This window comes from Nomascus leucogenys, chromosome 3 (assembly GCF_006542625.1).
Source record: "Nomascus leucogenys isolate Asia chromosome 3, Asia_NLE_v1, whole genome shotgun sequence".
NCBI lineage: Eukaryota > Metazoa > Chordata > Mammalia > Primates > Hylobatidae > Nomascus > Nomascus leucogenys.
Genome location: NC_044383.1, coordinates 36,526,124 through 36,547,613, shown reverse-complemented (window position 1 = coordinate 36,547,613; position 21,490 = coordinate 36,526,124). Strand labels below are relative to the sequence as shown.

Below are 21,490 nucleotides of genomic sequence, written 5' to 3'. Positions count from 1 at the left end.
CTTTCTTCGTTTGAGAACACAGCCAGGTCGGAGAACAAGCCAGGTAAACTAAAGCCTTGCTACCCAAAGTTTGGTAAGAAGATGTGCTGTACCGGCAGTGACAGAAATGCAGAATCTCACCCAGCCCCCGAGACCTGCTGCATCAGAATCTGCCTTTAATAAGGCGATTTGTGCGTGTATTCAAGTGGCACAGCACTGGATAAGAGAGTGGTTCTCAAACTCAGCTGCACACTGGAACTATCTGGGAAAATTAAAAAATACTGTTGCCTGGACCCAGCCCAGAGATTCTGATTTTATTGATCAGGGAGGGAGCCTGGGCTTTGGGATTTTTCAAAGCTCCCAGGGGATGCCACAGTGCAGGCAGGGTTGAGAGCCCTCATTCTACACGTATGATCTCTAACACTATCTTCTCTGTCCCTCAGACCCCTCATTGTGTCCTTCCCCACCCAGTGCCCTTCTTATGGTGCCACCTCTTTCTCCAACCCTTTCTCACAGTATTTCCAATGCCCCAGGATGACCGATGCTAACTAGGTGTTGAGGATGTTGGGCCTGGAAGAGTAGTTCATACTAGGTGGTGAATGACTGACAGCCCTGATTTCCACGTGGTATGTCAGGGGGAGTCCTGGCTTAAGCTAGTCCATCACTGGTGACATCTGACCAGTATGGGAATGTAAATGAAACGCTTTGGGCAGAGAGGGCTTTGCTGGTCGCCCTGGATTAGTTTTTTTTTATACAGCTAAATGTACTATACAGGAAAGAGTTATGCATAGCATGGGTGAAACTTTGCTACTAAATTTAGACAGTTGAGCAAAGACACCTGTGTGCCTATCTGTGTGGATGTGCCCAAATCTCTGCATCCTGCTAACATTTTTGGTAGGAAAGAAAACAAAAGAAAGGGGAGTGAGTGAGGGGAGCACCTTCAGAAGCCAGGAACCAGGGCTGTGGGTGACAGGATCGCAAGGGCCCACGTCCATAAAGGAATGAAGCACTGTGTCTGCCACACCTTTTGGTGACTTGGTGTCAACATCCCCACCCAAAACCCTCTCCTCATCCTCATGAGCTGTCATGGGGAGGATCCAGAGACCAAGGGAAGAAAGAGGCTGGATCACACTTGTTTATCAGATGAGCAGTGGCCAAACAGAAGCCAGAAGCCCTGGCCACTTGCCCAGCCTGCAGGTGCACTCCTGGGCAGCACCCTGCAGGGAGAAACTGCAGGAAAGCAATGGCTGAAGCCCTGTGGGAGCAGCAGCCAGCTCCCAGGTGCCGGTGCCACCATGGTGCAGCCATCTGGGGGAAAGGCAAGGGAATCTGAGACAGAGAGAGAAAGGGAGGCAGTCCAGAGCCGGGAGACCAATAAAGAGAAAAGGGCAAAAACAGAATACAAAAGAAAGAGAAGTGAAAGGAGAAAAAAAAGACAAAGAGTCAGACAGGAAGACACAGGGACAGGCCAAGCCCCCCATGGCTGGGGGTGAGGCTCTGAGCTGGGAAGCCTTGGGACTTCACTTTTTGCAGCAGTGAGGGATGGCAGCGAGTCCCTGTCGCACCTGACAGCCAGCTAAGGTGCAAATGAAAAGAACGCAGCGTGGGGCTGCTGGGGCCCTCGGCTCCGGGGCTCTGCTACTCTGTCTCTCTGGGCTGACCGGGCAGAGAGATAATTTGCCCATGGCTGGAGGTGTCAGACTCTGAAGATGAGTGTGAAGCCTGCAGGTGACCTGCCCACGGGGATGTGTCCTGTGTGACTAATCCCGGGCAGAGGTGGGAATGGAATTCTGGCCGCTGCAGCCCTATCTCTGAATCACATCCCTGTGAGGCGGTGGAAGGTGTCCTATCCTTACTCACGGCTGAGGGAGGGAGGCTTCAGCTGGGGGAGTAGGCTGAGGGATCAAGGCCAGCAGGGACGGCCTGTCATCGTGGAGGAGTGGGGTTCATCGGGGAGGATGGCTCATGTTCTGTCTTGTACATCACAAATCCAACAAGCATTTCACATGTCAGTTAAGGGCAGAAACTCTGGAGCCAGATTGTCTGGGTTGAATCCTGGCTCTGCTTCTCACTAGCTGGGTGACTCTGAGCTTGTCCCCTAACATCTCCGTGCCTCTCTTTCTTCTTGTATAAAATGAGAATAACAAATAGTAACAGTATCTAGCTGTGGTGGGGATTTGATAAGTAAGCATGTGACAAGCATTCAGCTCAGTCCCTGCTGACACATGTGCCTGTCACCCGCATCCTTGCTGCTGCTGTTCATCTAGACCCTCTCCATTCTCAGGGCCGGACCATGGGCTTAGGCAGAGCAGCAACCAAGGCAAGGGAGCTCCATGCTTCCATCCCAGTGGGGGAGCCAAAAAACCACCCACATGATTTCAGAGATGGAGGAGTGCCGTGAAGGAAACAGAACAGGAGCCAGGATGGAGAGGGAGCAGGAAGCAGGGGCCCCTGCAGCCCACATGGTTGGTGGGCTTCCCTGTCTGTCAAGGGAGAAACGAAGTGACAAGAAGCAAGGAGCCAAGCAGAGTCCTGGGAAGAGCGTCCCAGGCAGGGGAACCAGCAGGCACAAAGGCCGTGAGGTGGGCAAGAGATGGAAGTGTCAGGGAATAGAAAGAAGGTGGTGGCTAGAGCCATAGGCAGGGACTAGGTCATGGAGAGCCTCGGAGGCATGGCTGGGATGTGGGTTGGACTTGAAGTCAGTTGGAGTGTATTAGCAGGAGAGCAGCAGGGTCTGGCTGATATTTTATAAAGAGAACTGGCTTCTGGGAGGCAACTGGATTGTAGGGGTGTTGGGGGGCAGTGAAAGCAAGAAGCAACCTTCTTGACAGCCTTAAGAGGTAAAATTTTTAAAATGAGGACACTGAGCACTGCCACAGGGTGGAAAGGGGCGGAAGAGGGTGCCACCAACAGCTCCCTTCACTGAGTACCTGCACCACACCAGGCTCCGCACCTTGGCACTTTCACAGAAGAGGTGAAATTGCAAGCCCCAAGCCATCCAGCCGGTGCTGGGACATAGCAGGCCCTGGCTGCTGCCTCCTAAGCCCACGCCCCATCCATGAAAGTGGCCCTCTGCTAGTGCTGAAGGGGGTGACAAGCAAGCCCCTGGGGGGAGCCCCGGTTCTGAGTATGGCTGCAGAGCACATCTGCCCCCTGCCTCACTGCCACAGGAGTGGTTTGTTCAATGTCACAGGCAGTGCTGGAGGAAAAACTACTTTGTGATATACTTGAGATCATTCACTGACATCAGCTGAGAAGATAGCTACCTGTCCTAGCAAATGTTCACTCTGGTTTGATATCATTCTATCACCTATCCCCATACTGAGAATTTGCCTCTTGCAAAAGGCAAGTGCTACGGATTCAAAGCACGGATTTGATTTTTTCATTTCACATGAACTTTGCAGCTGCATCTGAAAACCAATCAGTGTGGATGTGCTCAGACACGCTCCATGCACCACTCCTGCTACCTTCTCCCCTGGGAAGGGGCTTCTCATGTCTTTCTGTGAAGTGCGCCAGGTTCCTTAGGGGACTCACCTTTGTCTCACTATCTACTACTGATTAGGGTCTATCCTCTCTGCAGTTACACAAGAACTTGTAGATTTTTGTGTGGTAGAGTTGCAAATCATTACTGTCTGGTAGAAAAAATAACCTCAAGGTTTAGTTTATTAACCCTGTCCAACATTAACCAATTTTGTATTGAACTTTGTAGTTTTATTTCAGTGTTCCCTGCCTTTCACTGATGATAAGTTCTCAGCCCCCCAAATTCTCCTTGAAACAACTTTACCATCCTGCTGGTCCCTTCATTCATGAATTAAATATAAACTTTTGGCACATACCACTTTATATTTGTATGACAGTCACATTTCTAGCTCGTTTACAATCATACTTTGAATGTGTTTTTATCTTCATTTTGCAAATGGGAACACCGAGGCTGAGAGAAGTCAGGGAGCTGGCTGAAGTGCACAGAGCTCGTAGGAGCACGAACAGGGCTTGGACCCCCCTCTGTCCAATGCCAAGCCCATAAGTGCCCTTGCAGTTCCCAAGTTGAAAAGAGCATTAGAAATGATCTAAACAAGCTCCAGTCTTTTACAGGCCAGAACTAACTCTGAGGCCAGGAGTGGCGAGAAGTCTTGCTCACAATTCACACACTAGTAAAGGACAAAGGGCAACCTTGGCAGAAAGGAAGTTTTTCGGCTAACCATTGCCTCATCTTCTTACATTTATCTCAAGTTTTTGCTCAAACCAGGCCACCCACAAGGAGCAAGAAAGAGTGACTAGCATGCAGTGACATTTGTGAAGCCTGCCTTCACCTGCTTGCTGTCAAGGCAGCTCTGGCACAGGTCACTCCTGAGATTGTCAAGCAGGGTTCTGAGCTGGGGCCCCTGGTGGCTCTGAGGCCTCAAGAGTGGGCTGCCCAAGGTCTATGCAGCCCCTAAAACCATGTGCAAATTGTGCATATGTGCATGGTGCATCCGATTCCCAAAAATGTCACATACCCTGCTTTGAGAGACTGTCTCTAGAAGGCTCCTGTTAGAAGCAAATGAACTAACTGGGAAGAGACATGCACTCATCTCCAAGCACTTGCATAGGTTAGCCTGCTAAAGCAGTCCCAAGGATTTGTGAATACAAGAACAATGTGATTCAAAAGTCAGCCTTTGGGTTATCTCATAGGTCAAGCACCTGAAAGACTCAGAAGCCATAAGAGCATGTGTGAGAGGCTAATGCCCAGAGACCTATATACCTACATGGATGCTATTTCTGGTGGCAAAAGAGCAGCCAAGGGCCAGAGGGTCTCACCCAGCACAATGGGACTCTCCCCATGAAATATCAGCTCCTTGAAGCAGGGATTCTTACCTACTGTGTTGTCAATTATTCCAAGCTTCTGGAAGAGAGACTGGTGTATAGTAGATGCTCAATAATTATTTCTTGACTGAATTAGAATTGTCTAAGAGGAAAGAAATATGCCACTAGCTGGTGATACCTATAAAATCCATGCCAAGGGCAAGACCCAAAAATGATAATAAAAAGAGTAGTAACCAACACCTACTGAGCCCTTTGCAACGTGCCAGGCTCTGTGCTAAGTGATCCGCATGCCTCCTCTATTTATTCCTCACAACAAACCCAACGAGGCCACTGGACTATTGTTGGCTCCATTTCACATAAGAGGAAAGTGAGGTTCAGAGAGGTTCTGTGATTTGCCTAAGGTTACACAGCTGGGAGTCCAGTCTACAACCTGGACCAGGTCTGCCTTAATCTACATCTTAACCACTGTACAAAAAACTGCCCTCCCTGGATTCACTGGAGAAGTGACATAGGGAAAACCAGAGGAAAGAGAAAAAAACTGTGAACTGGGGTGAGAAGAGGGCAGTGCGGCAGCCAGAAGACATAACCTGTGTTGCAAAGCTCTCCAGAACAGCTTTTTTGAGACCCTGGGAGGGCAGTGGATAGGGGAAGGGGAAAAGCAGCAAGATGTGGCAGAGGTTGCCAGGTGTTCCCAACCAAAATCCATTCTCCCCTTTTTCCTTCTTACAAGAACTGTGATTTGATTTGGCCAGCCATGTGCCCAGATAAAAATTACATTTCCGGCCGGGCGCGATGGCTCACGCTTGTAATCCCAGCACTTTGGGAGGCCGAGGCGGGCAGATCATGAGGTCAGGAGATCGAGACCACGGTGAAACCCCGTCTCTACTAAAAAATACAAAAAAATTAGCCGGGCGTGGTGGCGGGCGCCTGTAGTCCCAGCTACTTGGAGAGGCTGAGGCGGGAGAATGGCATGAACCCGGGAGGCGGAGCTTGCAGTGAGCCGAGATTGCGCCACTGCACTCCAGCCTGGGCGACAGAGTGAGACTCCGTCTCAAAAAAAAAAAAAAAAAAAAATTACATTTCCTACTTCCCTTGCATCTTGGAGTAGCCAAGGTTTAAGTAGAAGTTGCTGAACAAAAAAACTTCCAGAAAAATCTCTTTGAAGGAGGCTGACTCAGTTGGGAAAGGTGCCCTTCCTTCACTACTTTCCTTCTTCTTCCTGCCTAAAGCCCATATGAGATGGCTGGTGCTCCAGCAGCCATCTTGAACCATGAGGTGACCTTGAGGATGGAAGATAAAGCTAAGGATGTTGGAGCAAAAGATAGAGGGGTCCTGGGACTCTGACTCCCAGCTGACTCTGGAGTGAGAGAAAAACTCTGATATCTTAGTTTAAGTCATCTTTTTAAAAAGTTTTTCTCTTATGTAGAGCCAAACCCAATTCCAGCGGGCATAGAAGTCACCTTTGAGGAAAGACCAGCACAGCTAGCAATACCCAACACTCCATCTGCAGAAACACCGTCTTGCTAAGGCAGGTGGAGGATGTGCAGGCACCTGTGGGCCTGACCACAGCAGAGAAGCAAAGCCCTGAGACGAAGAGAATAGGGCCTCCCTCACACCCACACTCTCTCTTAGGCTGGTGACAAGGGAGAATTAGGACACAAACAAGAAATGGCTGAAATGTGAGTGAGTGCCAAATAAACTAGCAACAGCAAAGATGGGCATTTTCAGAAGGTGACAAAAACCACCTAGGAAAGGGATGCCCCAGTGCTAAGACTGTCATTCACCTTCTGGAAATGCACCTGGGTCACCCTGCCCCCAGAGGACCCCCTGCATCCTATGTAGAAGAAAGGCCAAGGCCAAAAAGCATGTTGACCTGTGGGAAGAATTCAAGGTAGCTAGTACCAGAGCTAGTGCTGGAACCAGAACCTCCAGGGCCACTGCCAGGCCGTAGGGGACCTTTGTGGGAATTAGAAAAAGGCATCCCTTCTTCAAGATACTTCTATTTATTTGGAAATTGTCTAAATAAATGTGCAAATCTACATCTATAATGAGAATGGTGTCCTTTAGAGGTGGCACCCTTGGGCAGTGCACATCCTGAGCAACTGAACACAGTGACCCTGCATAGCTGTCTGATCCCACCACGCCTCCACCGACTGTATGGCTCAAAAAAACTAGCCAAATTCTATGCTCCTAAGGATGTCTCAGCCTTATTGATGATTATGTGAGGCCATGTGGCCCCTAATTAGGAAGACAGGAGGAGTTTCCACCCTAAAAAATGATACAATGTCGAGTTTGGGCACCTGGATTAAGTAGTATTCATAAGAAGAATGCAGCTGTGTGGAGCAGGTGACGGCGGCACTAGGACCAGAAATTGCCTGGTCTGATAAGCATCGAGCACAGTGCCTAGGGAGAAATCAGAGTCTAATAAGAAGTCGGGGAATGCATCAATCTATGACCAAATGAATGAAGGCATGGATATCTTTGAATTTTTTTTACAATTAATTAAAACTGCTTTATGTCATCTTATCAGTTTTTTCTCCCCTTGGGTGGAAGGAAGAACTTTTACAATTTATGGAATTATTTTAAACAAATAAATGCAAATGAGCACATCTCAATAAATGATTTAATTCTCTGCTTTAATTATTAACTTTAATTCTCTACCCTACCCCAGTCCCAACTGCCAGAAAGAGAGACAGAGAGATAGGCTGGGTGCAGTGGCTCATGCCTATAATCCCAGCACTCTGGGAGGCCGAGGCAGGTGGATCATCTGAGGTCAGGAGTTTGAGAACAGCCTGGCCAACATAGTGAAACCCCGTCTCTACTAAAAATACAAAAGTTAGTCAGGCATGGTAGTGGGCACCTGTAGTCCCAGCTACTAGGGAGACTAAAGCAGGAGAATTAGTTGAACCCGGAAGGCAGAGGTTGCAGTGAGCAGAGATTGCTCCAATGCACTCCAGCCTGGGCGACAGAGCAAAACTCCTCAAAAATGAAAAAAAGAGAGAGAAAGAAACCTAATTAAACTGCATCCATGCTTTCCAGCCAGAGTCCAGCTGCTGACCTCACTACATCCTAACGCTATTCTTATGGACCAACCACTACTTCCCATGGAAGGTCCCTCTTCTTGGGGCTTTCCGGGGCCTTCCACGCCCATTTTGCACCTTGCTTCCTTGCACAGCTTCAGATGCCAACTCTGGGACAAGCGGGGAGAAGCTAGCACGTCCCAAATGAAAAAAGGGATAAGACTGAATCCCGTGCTGGGGAGATTCTTTGTGAGAACTGAAGTCCACTCAGATATACCGACTGGTCCCTGAAGCTATTCCCCCCGGGTTAGAAAAGCCACCATACTGCAGCAGGAAGAGAAGTAACGGCTGCACTTGTTGAACCTGCCTCTGTGCCCGGCCCTGTGAGGGACATCATGTGGATGGAAAAATGCTCCAGACCCTGGTTCAGAGGCCCTCGTTTCCTGCATCAGGTGTGTGACCTTGGGTGTGTCCCTCTGCCACTCTGGAATTCTGTGTCCCCATCTGAGGACACAGACGCTATCATCTCTGAAGCAGTGTTTCTCAGCCACTAATGTGCACACAAATCCCCTGGGGACTTGTTCAGATGGGCAGGTCTGGGGTGGGCCTGAGTGTCTGTGTTACCCAACCAGCTCCCTGCAGAGGCTGATGCTGCCAGCCACAGGGCACCCTTTGAGTTGAGAGGTGCAAGGTCCCTCCCGGATCTCACCTGGGGCTGTGCCTCCTCCCCAGTGGCCAAGCAGGGAAAGAATCTCTCACCCTGAGTGAGGCTGGCAGCTATCCCCCTACCCCCTGCCTCTGCCCTGGTGTGCCAGGCACTCTGATATCAGGCACCGTTAGAATTTCAGCCCAGCAAACAAAAGAGCCAGCTGCGGCCTGAGCTTAGGGACCCAGACCGCTGCCTTCTGCTTTTTCCTTTCCAAATGAAATTTGAGATGTCACTTGTTTTTTAATCACAAAAAAGGCTGAGAAAAGAAAATAAGTATTTCCTTCGTGTCTGTCTCTGCTTCCTGCCCCCACTCACTACTTGCCAGAAACCAGGTTTGACATCCTCTCGCCATCACGCCCTCGAGCCCCCCAACCAGCGTCCTGTTCCCCCAACCCCTCCTGCCCTCCCCACCGCTCTCTGAGCGCACCTCTGGCAGAGCTGCCTTGCCAGGCTTATTTTTAACAGCTCTGATTGAAGCCGGGAGCCCGCTGACATTTACACTCCCTCATCATTATCAGCTCGAAGCTTCCAGCAGCCAAGCTAAAAAGGCTTCACGGAGCCCGAGCAGGAGGGGCCAGGAATGAAATGTCAGCGGCTCCTCACTCCCACCTCTTGCAGGGCTGCTTCGCCACCTGCCCACAGCACAGCCCACCTGCCCCAGCTTGACCCTGAGAGAGGGGAGGCGGAGAGCCCCCTTCCCCCAGCAAACCCAGAGAAACCCAGGGGCCAGCGGTTTTCTCGCTTCTAGCAACCACATTTTCTCTCTCAAGAATCAGGGCACGTGGTGTGATTTAGAAATGCATGGGTGTGAAAAGACTCATAGAGGCAGAAAAATTAAATCCCATTTAGTTTTGTATTTAATGAGAGCCACCAACAAGCCCCTCCTGGGTGGCTTTATACTCATTTGGACAAATTTAAACTGCCCAACCAACTGTCTGCCAAACGTACAGCCTTCCTGCTCCTCTCTGGAGTTCTGTACCATCCAAAGCTCCCATTTTTTCTCACGGATACTAGGAGGGCAAGATGAGAGTGCACAGTGCCTGGCACCCCAAAAGAGGCTGACCTCCAGGCTCCTCGCCAGCACCCGCCTAGCCTAGGCCAGGCTCCCACCCAAGGGCCTCCACGTCCTGCACACACACCCTGCACACACACACTCCTGCATCTAACACCGCAACCACATCTCATCCTCGCAGCTACTACGCTGATGGGCCTGAGAAAGAGGATCCCAGAGCATGGAGTGCCTTGATGCTTTGCTGTCTTAGGAGAGATTCACTGTTGTGTTTTATGTCTGCTAAGCAAGGTCAGAGTTCATGGGAATGCATCTGGCTCATTTGGAAACTTCACTTGTAGAAGGTCTCAGAGACCACTAAATAATTTACTCCTGGGTCATGGAGGAAATAATTTTTACAGAGAAAGCATTTCCAACTCAATGCACTAAAAGGTCACTTCATTAAGATGGTGGAGGTGGGGTGGGAGTTTAGAGGTGAGAACGATGCTTCTGTGGGAGGAAAAACTAGCTGTTAAAAGCATAGAAAGAACACCCACAGTTTAGATTTCTTTCTTTGTCAAAGACGTCTTGCCTTTCCTATGTGGATGCTAATACAAAAGCAAACAATCTAAAACTTTTGGTAGTGGGTGTTTTTTAAGTCTCAAGGAGCCCCCTCCAGAAAGTCTTCCCTGACTTAGTCCTGACTTACAAACTGATCATTCATTCAGTTTGCTATCCTGCAGCCCTCTGCTATATGTCTTGGTCTGCAATCTGCAGCCCCAGGCGAAATATTAAATTTCTCATTATTTCCACTATTCCAGGAAGGCCTTCCCCAGCCACGCACAATCTGTGGGCAGCCATCGGTCCTCGTACTTCTCTGCCATGCCCTACAACGAGAGATGGCAAGCTGTTTGCTTTGTTCAGAGTGCTTCCTTTCACTTCCACACGTACATTTGCAATCACCAGCCTAACGATCTTGTTAATGTTATCATGTTGATATTGCCATTTCAAATGAATCAGCAAGCCCAGTTTATAGTTCAATCTGCAAAATTCTGATTACACTGCCAGCTACCAGGGTCTGGCAAAACGAATAGCCTTGAACTATCATAGCTGGAACCACTATTCCCCAAGTGCCTTCCACAGATGGGACAGTGGTGGGGTTGTGCAGGGAATGTGAACATGCACACAGGCACAGCCCTGCCCTACGGAATCCCGAGAAAACAGTGACCGGGATGACCCGGGGGGCTAAGAGTTCTGGGGCTCTCGCTATGGGCCGGACATGTTGCTGAGTACCATTTTCTGTTCACAAAAGCCCTACTGCTGCTCACAACTCAGAGCTGGGGGAGAGAGGCTGAGGAAGTGGTAACTGGGATGAAGCCAAGCTGCTAGGCAGAGAGGGGCAGGGGCCAGGTTTTCAGTCAGAGAAGACACCCCTTGGCTGGAGGGACCTGGGAGAGGTGAGGGCTCCTAGGCGTATGGTGAGGACTTGGCGAGGCAGAGCGGGTGAGCAGAGGCAGGAAGCCCAGCGTGTGCTGGGGCTAGAGCTGAAGAGCCTGGTGGTCCAAGTGGTGTGCACAGAGAAACAAGCTAGGAGGTGCCTGGGCTGGGCAGGTGCCTAAGGCCTTTGAATGCCATGTAAGGGAGGGGAAATTGAACCCACAGCCACGGGACCACTGAAGACTTGAAAACAAGAGCGGATCAGCGTGGTGTCTCAGGAAGACGACACCTAGCACCAAGTAGGATGGCTGGAAGAGGGGAAGGGCAGAGGAGAGTCCCTCGTGAGGCCACAGTAGTCCTTAAAGCACCAGTGATGGGGCTCCCAACTCCCAGATGGAGGGATCTGGCTTCCCCCAGAAAGGGACAATGCCTGGGGACATAGCAGGCAGGAGTATTATGTGGCTGTCAGTAGGAACTCTGGAGTTGGCCTCCCCAAGTGGCCCTGGACAGGACACTCAGCCCCTCCTGTCCCCAGTTTCCTGAACAATAAAGCAGCAGGAAATGAGCTCCTCAGGCAGGGGTGTCAGGGGACCAAGGGAGTGAGCGTGTGTGATGTGCCCAGCCGAGCACCTGGTTCTCAGTGCCCCTCACCATTGTTAGCTGCCATGATTAACATGAATAGCAACAGGAGGTTGGAGTGGAGGTGCGGGGGGTGTCCAGTTTGGGAGGATGCTGTGACTGCCCCTCCCTCAGGCCATTGGGAACGTGAGACAGGACTAAGAGAGGCGCCAGGGCTTGATTTGGGGGTTCCTGGGGAAAAGGGAAGGCTGAAGTCACAGGAGGGCCTGAAATCTCAGGAAGAGTCCCAAGGAAGAGATGCAGGCAGCACAGGCACCACTGCACCAGGCTGGCCTGCCCCAGGTCAGCCACCCAGAGCAGCAGGCTCAATACAGCTGAGCGGGGCTGCAGCCACCTCGGAGTTTCTAAAAGTCAAAATTGCACAAAGGGAAAAAGACTCCAGGTTGCGGGGGTGGGGGACGGCAGGCAGTGGACAGGAGGAGAAGCTCCTGGATCTGTTGTACGTCTGGGTAGGTGTCCATCTGTCTGTCTCTGGCTGCTGCTGGCTCACCCAGTGTCCATCTCTGCCTGTGGCCTGGCCCTCTTTCTCTGCATGTGTACCTACGTGTGTGTCAGGTATGCAGGGAGCGGGGTGCTTCCAGTCTTTCCTTTCACTTATCCTTTTCGAGTAAATCCAGCTTGATGGTCCCCTGCCCTGACCTAGGAGCAGGGAAAGGCAGTCCCAGAAGGAGAGGGAAGTTCTGGTACCTTCTTGCCCGGGGGAGGCCAGAGACCCCGGGCAGTGCCCCCGCAGCATCTGGTTACCATGAAATGGAATTTATACATGAAAATCAGGAGAGAAGCCAGCCCAGGGCACACTAGTCACGGCTGTGACAGAACTGACAGCTAATTAGAAAGCTCCATTTGAGCCTCACGTTGAAAAGTCATTTAATAATTAAATGTCTTATCTGTATTTAAAATCTTCTGACAATATATACTTAGAGTATGGCCAAAGAACCAATTTTCTCACTTCAATCACCCTAGAAGACACAATATTTGAATCCAGGCATCTCCCTATTGACAATAAGTGACATGATGTCACACGATTTGAGTCAGGAAGTGTTCTAGTGTTGGAGACCCTTCCTGCTGGCTCTTGGATTGATACAGCACAGAGACTTCGACTCACAAACATGTTTGACATGAATACGCCCCTTCTCAAGTCACTGAGCTGAGACTGGGCACGCAGGGAGTGGGTGAGGGGACCATCAGCCCCGCAAGGGAGGCACAGCAGGAGTGGTTCACCTGTGTGCAGCCAGCAAGAGGTGCATTGATTGTACAGCAATAATAAAATTTTTGGCCAGGTGCAGTGGCTCATGTCTGTAATCTCAACACTTTGGGAGGCCAAGGCAGGAGGATCACTTGAGGCCAGGAGTTCAAGACCAGCCTGGCCAACATGGTGAAACGCTGTCTCTACAAAAAATACAAAAAAAATAAATAAGCCAGGCATGGTGGCGCACACCTGTAATCCCAGCTACTCGGGAGGCTGAAGCAGGAGAATCACTTTAACCCGGGAGGCAGAGGCTGCAGTGAGCCAAGATCGCACCACTGTACTACAGCCTGGGCAACAGCGAGACTCTTGTCTCAAAAAAAAAAAAAAAAATTCAAACAATAATTGTTCATTCATTAAAATAATGACCATAACAATAAAACCAATAATAAAAGTCAGTTCACCTTTCATTAGCATCACACACTGGCAATTTTAAGGCATGTCAGTGATACAATACTGCTCCCCACCAGGGATGGGCTCCCACCACCACCCCTTGGTACGCCGCTGCCTCGGCCTTAGGTGACCACAAGGGCAAATGCCCTGGAAGCCACAGGGCTCCCTGGCTTGCTCAGGGAGGAGAGGAAAAGTGCTGCTGCGTATTTCTAGGGATGGTGCAGACGAGGGCCAGTTTGGGCTCCATGGGTATAGTCTGCCCACCTACAAGAGCAGAAAACAGTAAGGGAATGGACCTCTCTGTGCATCAATGAAACTGAACCCCTTCCTGCTGGCACTGAGCCCTTAACGTTGCCAGTGTCCCCAAGGGGATTGTGGAGGCCGTGCAGCACTAGGGAGGGAGAGTAAATCCCAAAGGCACATTCAGAAGCCTCACAAGGAGACCAGATACAGGTGGAAGAGAGTCATAGGCCTGCCGCTGGGGACACAGATGGAGTGTCTGCAGAGAAGAATGGAGAGGGAGGCACCAGAACCAGCTTCCTGGGTCCTCTTCCTATTGGATGGAGCGCTGCTCCCCAGACAACCCAGAACGCTGCTGCCCTCACACCCAGGACAACCTCTCAGGGAGCAGAAGGCTGTATTTCCATCTCCCCTCCTGGAAGCAAAACTTCTCTAGTTTCCCTTGCCAGCCAAAGAACCCCTAGTGGGGGAGCACACACACAAAGGAAATCAGACCTGGGGGGAATTTAAACATGACCACGTTCAACCCTCTCTTCTGGCAGATGAAAAGAAAGCCCAGAGAGGTCAAGTCTCTTCTCTGGACTCACGCGGCTTGTTATCTGGTGCTCTTCCCATCGCCCCTGCCCACGATGCTGCTGGGAGCCATGTCGTGTCACAGAGCCATTGCAGTCAGCAGGTTATAGGTTTAGGGCCTGCCCTCCTCTGATAGCTGTGCCAGGGAGGATGTGCTGCACATGCCTCCTGGCCTCAGACAGCAGCCTGGACTGGCTATGAGCAGCTGAAGCATGGCCCCAGTACCAGGCAGCACCAGCCCTGCTCTGGGGGTAGATATGAGTTTGCATGTCTGGAGTGATGAGTCACAATGCCTCTTGATTCACAGTCAGTAAGACGAAATATCTCTCCCACGGTCTGATCACTGTTGGAACTGGCCTGGACTATCATTAAATTCAGGAGTGTCATGGGTCTTGGAAAATACTAATTGCTCCTAACCCAGCTGGGATCCTGCCCTCAGGGTGATCCCTATTCTCCTAGGATCAAATGTCACTTCTCAAAGGGTGGTCGTGGACCGGCAGGGTCAGCCTCACCTGGCAGCTTGGACGAGCAGAATCAGGCTCCTCCTGAACCTACTGAATCAGGACCTGCATTGACACAAGATCCCAGGATGATGTAGATGTACGTTAAAACCTGTGAGGTGGCCGGGAGTGGTGGCTCATGCCTGTAATCCCAGCACTTTGGGAGGCCAAGGCAGGTGGATCACCTGTCACCTGAGGTCAGGAGTTCAAGACCAGCCTGGCCAACATGGTGAAACCCTGTCTCTACTAAAAATACAAAAATTCCCAAGCATGGCAGTGAGCACCTGTAGTCCCGGCTACTTAGGAGGCTGAAGCAGGAGAGTCGCTTGAACCCAGGAGGCGGAGGTTGCAATGAGCCAAGATCACACCATTGCACTCCAGTCTGGGTGACAGAATGAGTAAGACTCCGTCAAAAAAAAAAAAAAGAAAGAAAAAAGAAAAAAAAAAAAAGCTTGTGAGGCACTGCGGGGAGGCACTGCAGGGACACGCAAAGGTGACAACCTTAGAGACTGCCAAAGCTCACTCTGGACACCATCAGAGGCCATCGCAGACTGTCCTTCACAGGATGTGTGTGTGACACGCTGCCATGATCACTCTGTAACAGTGGCACAGGGGTGGATGGGGGAGGCCTGGCTCAGCAGCAGCTCAGGGTACTGAGTCATAGATGACAGCACTGTTGTGTGATGTCACAGTGCAGCCGCCAGGTTGGGAGACCTGCTTATATAGACTGTCCAGGGAGCGCAGGCCCTGGGGCCCCACAAACCTGGGTCTGTGTGCCCACTCTTCATTAGCAGCTCCAGGACCAAGTGCGGTCAGGTCTCTGGAACTCATTTCCATATCTCCACTGTGATGTAAGGATGTGCATGGATCCTAAATGTGAGGAGCTGGCAATCACCAGGTCCCTGGCAGGTGCTCAGAGTCTGAGCTACCATCAAAATCGAGGGTGCAGGGGGAGGCTAACTGCTTCTCTGAATACCCTAAGGGAGGCAGATCTAGGCCAGGTGACCAGGGCTTACAAGTCCCAGGACAGCAGGTTGGGCTTGGTACACGGAAGAACTGATGAGCAGCTTCAGTCTTGCAGGCGAGACCATATGGGCAGCGACCTCTCCAATAGCAAGCGTTCAGCAGGGATAGGTGTGAGTACATCGGGGAGTCCAGGAGAGGGCTGGCTGCATGCCTGGGAGGGGCAATGAGATGGGAAGTCAGGTGCTTTCTCATTTCTGCTGCTCTAAGGTAACACCTCCAGCCTTCTCCAAGATCCAAACAGGGTCTCCTGCTTCCCCTCTCTTTGCAGCAGGACAGATCAGGACAAAGCCATGCTGGAGTGGGGGCCACACACCTGCCGAAAACCCCCAACACTCTTTTTCCCAGCAGCAGCTTCCAAGCAACTCCTGATGCCCTCCCACCAGCTAACCAGAAAGGAACCCACCATTGGTCTCCTTAGTAACAACTTCCAAGGCCCCTTGGTGAGGATTTTAACAAGCTTCCAGCTCTCTCCCCAAACTGCCTAATTTTTACAACAATCAGACTACTTTTTTCTCCTCTAAACGTTTATTTTAGCGCATCTGAAAGCGCACAGTGTGATTTCCAGATCCCAGTTAGACAGCGATTTCTTCACAAAGTGCAACACCCTTAATTAATGAACCCTCTGGGAATGAAGTACCTTCTAACAAAAACACTGTTCAAAATAAAGCTGGAAAAAACCTCACACAGCCCCTAGGACAGAGATGTGAGTGTTGTTGCCCAGTCACAACCATGACAAGGTGGTGTGGTCATGACCGTGGTAGGGTCAGAGGTGGGCAGTCTCCAGCCATTCCCGGCAGGTGACCTTGCCCAGTTACTTGACCTTCAACTTGGTTTCCTTGTCTGCAAGATGAGGATGATGACAGGCAACTCCCATGGCGGGAGTGCAGACTGCAGAACACTCACTCATGCAGTAACTACCTGCTGAGCACCCCTGTGCACCAGGCCTTGTTCCTGGGGTGGGGATACAGCAAGGAACACAGCCCTGCCCCGTGGAGCTCATATTCTGTGGGGTAGCGGGTGGAGGGGAGTACTACAGAGAAGAATCAAGCAGGTGAGGGGTAAAAGCACTGGGGGTGCCGAGTGGGAGTTACCTTTTTCTAGGTGGCGGGGAAGGCCTTTGATCAAAGACCTAAAGGAAGAAGGGAGTGAGCCCCATGGGTATCTGGGAGAAAGAGTATTCTAGGCACAGAGAACAGTCAGTGCCAAGGTCTGGAAGCAGGAATATGCTTGGTGTTCACAGAAAAGCAAGGAGTCCAGGGTCACTGGAGTGAGAAAGGGGAAAAGTAGTCAAGGGAAGGGACTTTGGATATCACTGTGATGAAGCAGTAGCCATCAGAGGGTTCCAAACAGAAGAGTGACCTATATTTAGAAAATGATGCACGTAAGGCACTAGGAACATGCCTTGCACGTAGTAAGTGTTCAATTAACACCAGCAACTATTATACACCTCAGTTTCTATCCGGTCACTCCATACACAAGCAAATGTACGTGCCCACTCAAAAGCCTTCAATAACACCTGTCTGCCTACTGAGGCATCCCAGACCCTTCACTCTTGGATGCAAGCTCCTGTAACAAGGCCCAATCCACACCTCCAGCTCCCACCCCACCACATGTGCCCAGCTACAGCCTCCCTCTCCCTGAATCCACACATCTTCCCTCATCTTTGCTTTCACCTGTGCAAGTTCCTTCCTCCTCTCAGCACCTCCTGAAGTCCTACCCAACATCACAACCCATCTCAAAGGCCACCTCCTCCATGAATTCATCCCTCATGCATCCCCAGAGGGATGTCATGCCTCCCATGGATGGCCAAGCATGCTGGGTCACTCATGGATATCTCATCCTTGACGCTGGTCTCATCTCCCCAGGAAACCCCATCTCCCACCCCTGTCACCACCCGTGAGATGGTGACCTACCAAGCTTATCTGCGGGGCTTAGCCCCAGTGCTGAATAGGCCACTTTTAAATTCAGCTGAATAACACCAATAAATGCATGACTCCTATTTGGCCCCCTCCACGTGACAGAGACCTGGCCGATACTCAGCCAAGATGCTGAGGGGGCAGAGCTGGCTTCTCCCAGTGTCCTAGGGACCAGTATAATTATAAAGGGAAAGAAGGGGGGCATGCCCCTTCCTTAACATAAAAAAGTCAGCAGGAAAAATAAATCTGATGACCACTCAGTTCCATTCACCACCGTCTCCGAACATAGATGCAGGTAAGTTATTTGACAAGATAAAAACAGGTCATGATAAAGATGAGGAGATTCAAAAACATACACAAAAAGGCTGAGCGGGGCTGCCTGGCCACACTTAAGCTCTTGCGTCTGCAGAAAGGGCACCTTGCACACATAAATGAGGCCCCAGGAGCAGCAAGAACCAGATGAAAGGGAACCCAAGGCCCTCCTTGCCAAGTCAGTGGCAGGGAGCGCTCTGGCTACATCGCAGGGGCCTCCAGTGACCGTGGTGTAATGAGAGCAGGGAACATAAATCACCATCCCTGTCTTTACAGAAAACATATTAAAGACTGATGAACTCCCACATGATTTTCTGAAGTGGGCAGAAGAGATGGCAGATCAAACCGGGGTCAGAATCTTCTAGACGACTGCCTAACCAGATGTGGATAAATCACAGGACCACAGGGCATCTCCGGAGGGTCTTAATTAAGGAGCTCGAGGTGAAAATGGGGCCAGGACACATGAACTGTTGTTAGCCATGGCCCCTCTGGAGGCCACAGGTAACATTTCAAGCCATTTCACCAGGTTAGCCTCAGCCCAGACTCTGCCCAGGGCCAAGAACAAAACAGAGAAATTGACCAGCCAGAAAGACAACCATACCCAGAATCTGGTCCAGAGGCCTCCGCCAAGGGCATCATCAGGTGGATGCCGGGAAAGGCATGCAGGAGGTCAGGATACGGGACAGAACCTCCAGGCAAGAAGGTCCCACAGATGGTACCCATGGTGGGCATCCACCGGTTTTTGTTTTGTTTTGTTTTTGTCTGCAGCTTCTGTTCACCCTACTTCCCAGGGACTTCCCAGTGGTAACCCCAACTTTTGTCTGGAGATCCGCCCCTCCCCAACTCTGGTCTTGTGGTCAGGTGGAGATGACCAGCTCCAGGGCCAGCCCATCATTTGCCTGGCCATAGAGGCTAGTTCCAGATGGAAACAGAATCCCATCAAAGCCATTATGATGGTGTGAGACTTTTGAAGCAGAGGTTAATGTCGTTTCTGGGGGACTTGGAGGTAAGGCAAGGTCAGAGCTGGAGCTGCTATAAACATCTTGGGACATGAATGAAGAAGGGGAGAATCAGAAATCAGTCCTATGTGGAACAGACTAGGGGAGGGTGTGAGACAAAGAGAGAGAATGAATGAATGAACGAATGAATGAATGAATGAATGAATGAACCTGGGCCCTGGTAGCATCATTTGAGCCCCTGATCAGGCCTTATCTGACTCAGGTCTGCCAGACTGCAAAGGAAGGAAGCTAATTGGTACTGAGTGTTTATCACCCGGCGCAGTGCAAGTGTTATTGCATTTAGTCCCTGCAATAACCCTGGGGGGTAGGCTTATTTGGGGGAAATCTTTATTTGTAAATAAGGAAACAAATTGAAGTTTTTTGTTTTTTTTTTAAACTTGCCCAGTTAGGTCATTCACACATGGTGGAGACAATCTAGAGACCAGGGATCAGCCCCAAGGCTATGATCTTTGTGCTGTGCCGCTCTACCCCTGAGCAGACAGGCCAGAGGTCCAGAAAGGGCTGTGCTGGCAGAGTTCATACTTTGATAACTGAACCCTAGAGTAAGCCTACCCTGGAAATGTCAGCTCAAGGGACTGACAGGCATAATGCTCTTTGGGAGAGAAATGCCACATCTGCAGCGACATGCATCCTAACACTGTCCAAGGACTGGGGAACCAGCGGAGGAGCAGCTGATAAATGTCAAGGCACACAGTAATCCTGGGTAATCTATTCAGAGCTGGCAGTAATCTGAACTTTCTGTACAGCAGTGACTCTGAGCTATCAGTCACAATGCAAGAGGGAGCCTTGAGGGTCCTCCAGGATGTTTGCCAAGGGCACAGGCCCAAAGCCAGAAAAGGTACCCAACAGGGATACCATCAGGAAGATGTTGGAAACAAAAGACAAATCACTCTACCTGGGGGAATTACCCCTGCAACTGCAGGGGCCTCCTGGAGACACACTCACCTGAGCTGGCTCACGTGCTGCTGAGGCTGGATGGAATGGCACGTGGCAACATGCTTTGTCAGCGGTAACGTGTTGTTATTTTAACTCTATACTTAGTTTGTAAAGACTCACTCCATCTCCTTTGTTAAATAAAACCCCGATCTCTCCCCAGGTAAGGCAGGGCAGCCGGTCAGAGGACGCCGCCTCTATTCCCCGGGCCTCCCCTTCTCCCTGGATACCTTGCATCCTAACTGCATCACACGAGCCCCCAAAGCTCTGCTGATTCCCCTTGACACTGGAGCCCTTTTGGTCATGGACCAATTCCTGTTCTCAAAGACCTTTCTCATTATGCCATAGAGGAATATTTGAAGAATACTAAAGAAAAACATGCCACCATGCCCAGCTAATTTTTGGAAAAGGAAATTGCAAGGAAATGCACAAGCAGCTTCCCCAAAGGTCCGGCTGGGAAAGCTCAGGTCCTGCCTTGCTGAGGCCCTGCCAAGGCTCAAAGGCCCTGCCAAGGCTCAAAGACCCTGCCCCACTCCCACATGCTGCCCTTTGAGCTGTGAGTAGGGTGGAAGACAGGGAGCCAACCCATGGGGCCAGCTTCCTGGGGAGCTCGAGCAGGAGCCGGGCTGGGGACAGAGAGGTGCCATCCCTGCTGCCCACCAACCACACTCAAGGCCCATGTCACCCACACAAAGGAGGAGAAGACAAATCGAGGGGTTGCTAACCTGAGGGCAGGACCAGCAGCGCTGCACGAAGAGAGATGAAAGGGGTGAGGCTCCAGTCCAGGGGCAAAAAGAATCCTAAGTGACACAAACACACGTGCCCAGCTCTTCCTTGCCCTGAGGTGTCTGCCCCAGTGTTCACTGCCTGAGCTGCCCACCTTTCTTCCCATCTTCCCTCCCTTAGGAAGTCCTGTGACCCCTACCATCCTCCTCCTCTGTAGGGCTGGTTGTGCCCTCCCCTGGGGTGGCATCAGCACCCTGTGGGCACCTCTGTGAGGACCTTCTGGAAGATACAGCAAGGGAGGTGGGTAGGAGGGTAGGCTCTCCTTGCTGCCCGGGTTTACATGCCAGCTTTGCCACTTCCTTTGTCACTTTAACCACATCATTTCACCTCTCCATGCCTCAGTTTCCTCCTCTGTGAAAAAAGGAGAGTAACAGTGCTGAGGAGTGAATAAAATAGTTCCCAGGAAGCGCTTGGCTCATGCAGTAAATGTGAGCTTTCATGCTTTTAACTTGTCCATTTCCTCCACCAAATCGAGAGTTCCCGAGGGCCCAGGCTCCATGTGCTGGCAGTGCCCCCAGCACACTCCAATGTCCACCTCCCCCATGGCAACAGTGGAGCAGCCACCCAATGGGGCCCTCACAAAACGCCCAACATGGCATCGGCTGGTGGTTAAGAGCCACACTCGGCCAGGTGTGGTAGCTCATGCCTGTAATCCCAGCACTTTGGGAGGCCGAGGCAGCGGATCACAAGGTCAACAGATCAAGACCATCCTGGCCAACATGATGAAACCCTGTCTTTACTAAAAATACAAAAATTAGCTGGGCATGGTGGCATGTGCCTGTAGTCTCAGCTAGTCGGGAGGCTGAGGCAGGAGAATCGCTTGAACCTGGTAGGCAGAGGTTGCAGTGAGCTAAGATCACGCCACTGCACTCCAGCCTGGTGACAGAGTAAGACTCAGTCTCAAAAAAAAAGCCACACTCGGGACTCAGTGGTCCTGAGATCACGCACAGGCCCAGGGTCGGAGTGCAGTG

At 51.0% G+C, this 21,490-nt stretch overlaps 2 protein-coding genes across 3 annotated transcripts in view; one reads left to right on the top strand and one right to left on the bottom strand.

The window, feature by feature from the left end:
* The window catches only part of SLIT1 (slit guidance ligand 1), a 188,355-nt gene that overhangs the window by 89,509 nt on the left and 77,356 nt on the right, over positions 1-21,490 (bottom strand). The window lies entirely within an intron of this gene.
* LOC101179122 lies at positions 15,238-16,230 on the top strand. The gene is made up of 3 exons (XM_004087568.3): positions 15,238-15,608; positions 15,822-15,993; positions 16,088-16,230. The coding sequence occupies exons 1-3, from the start codon at positions 15,385-15,387 to the stop codon at positions 16,094-16,096; spliced, it is 405 nt and encodes a 134-aa protein (XP_004087616.1). The 5' UTR covers positions 15,238-15,384; the 3' UTR covers positions 16,097-16,230.

Excerpts from the sequence above, each read along its gene's own strand:
- LOC101179122 (XM_004087568.3), top strand. The coding sequence starts at position 15,385 with ATGTGCATGGATCCTAAATGTGAGGAGCTGGCAATCACCAGGTCCCTG. Across the intron at positions 15,609-15,821 it reads GAGCAGCTTCAGTCTTGCAG|CAGGACAGATCAGGACAAAG; the intron begins GCGAGACCATAT and ends CTCTCTTTGCAG.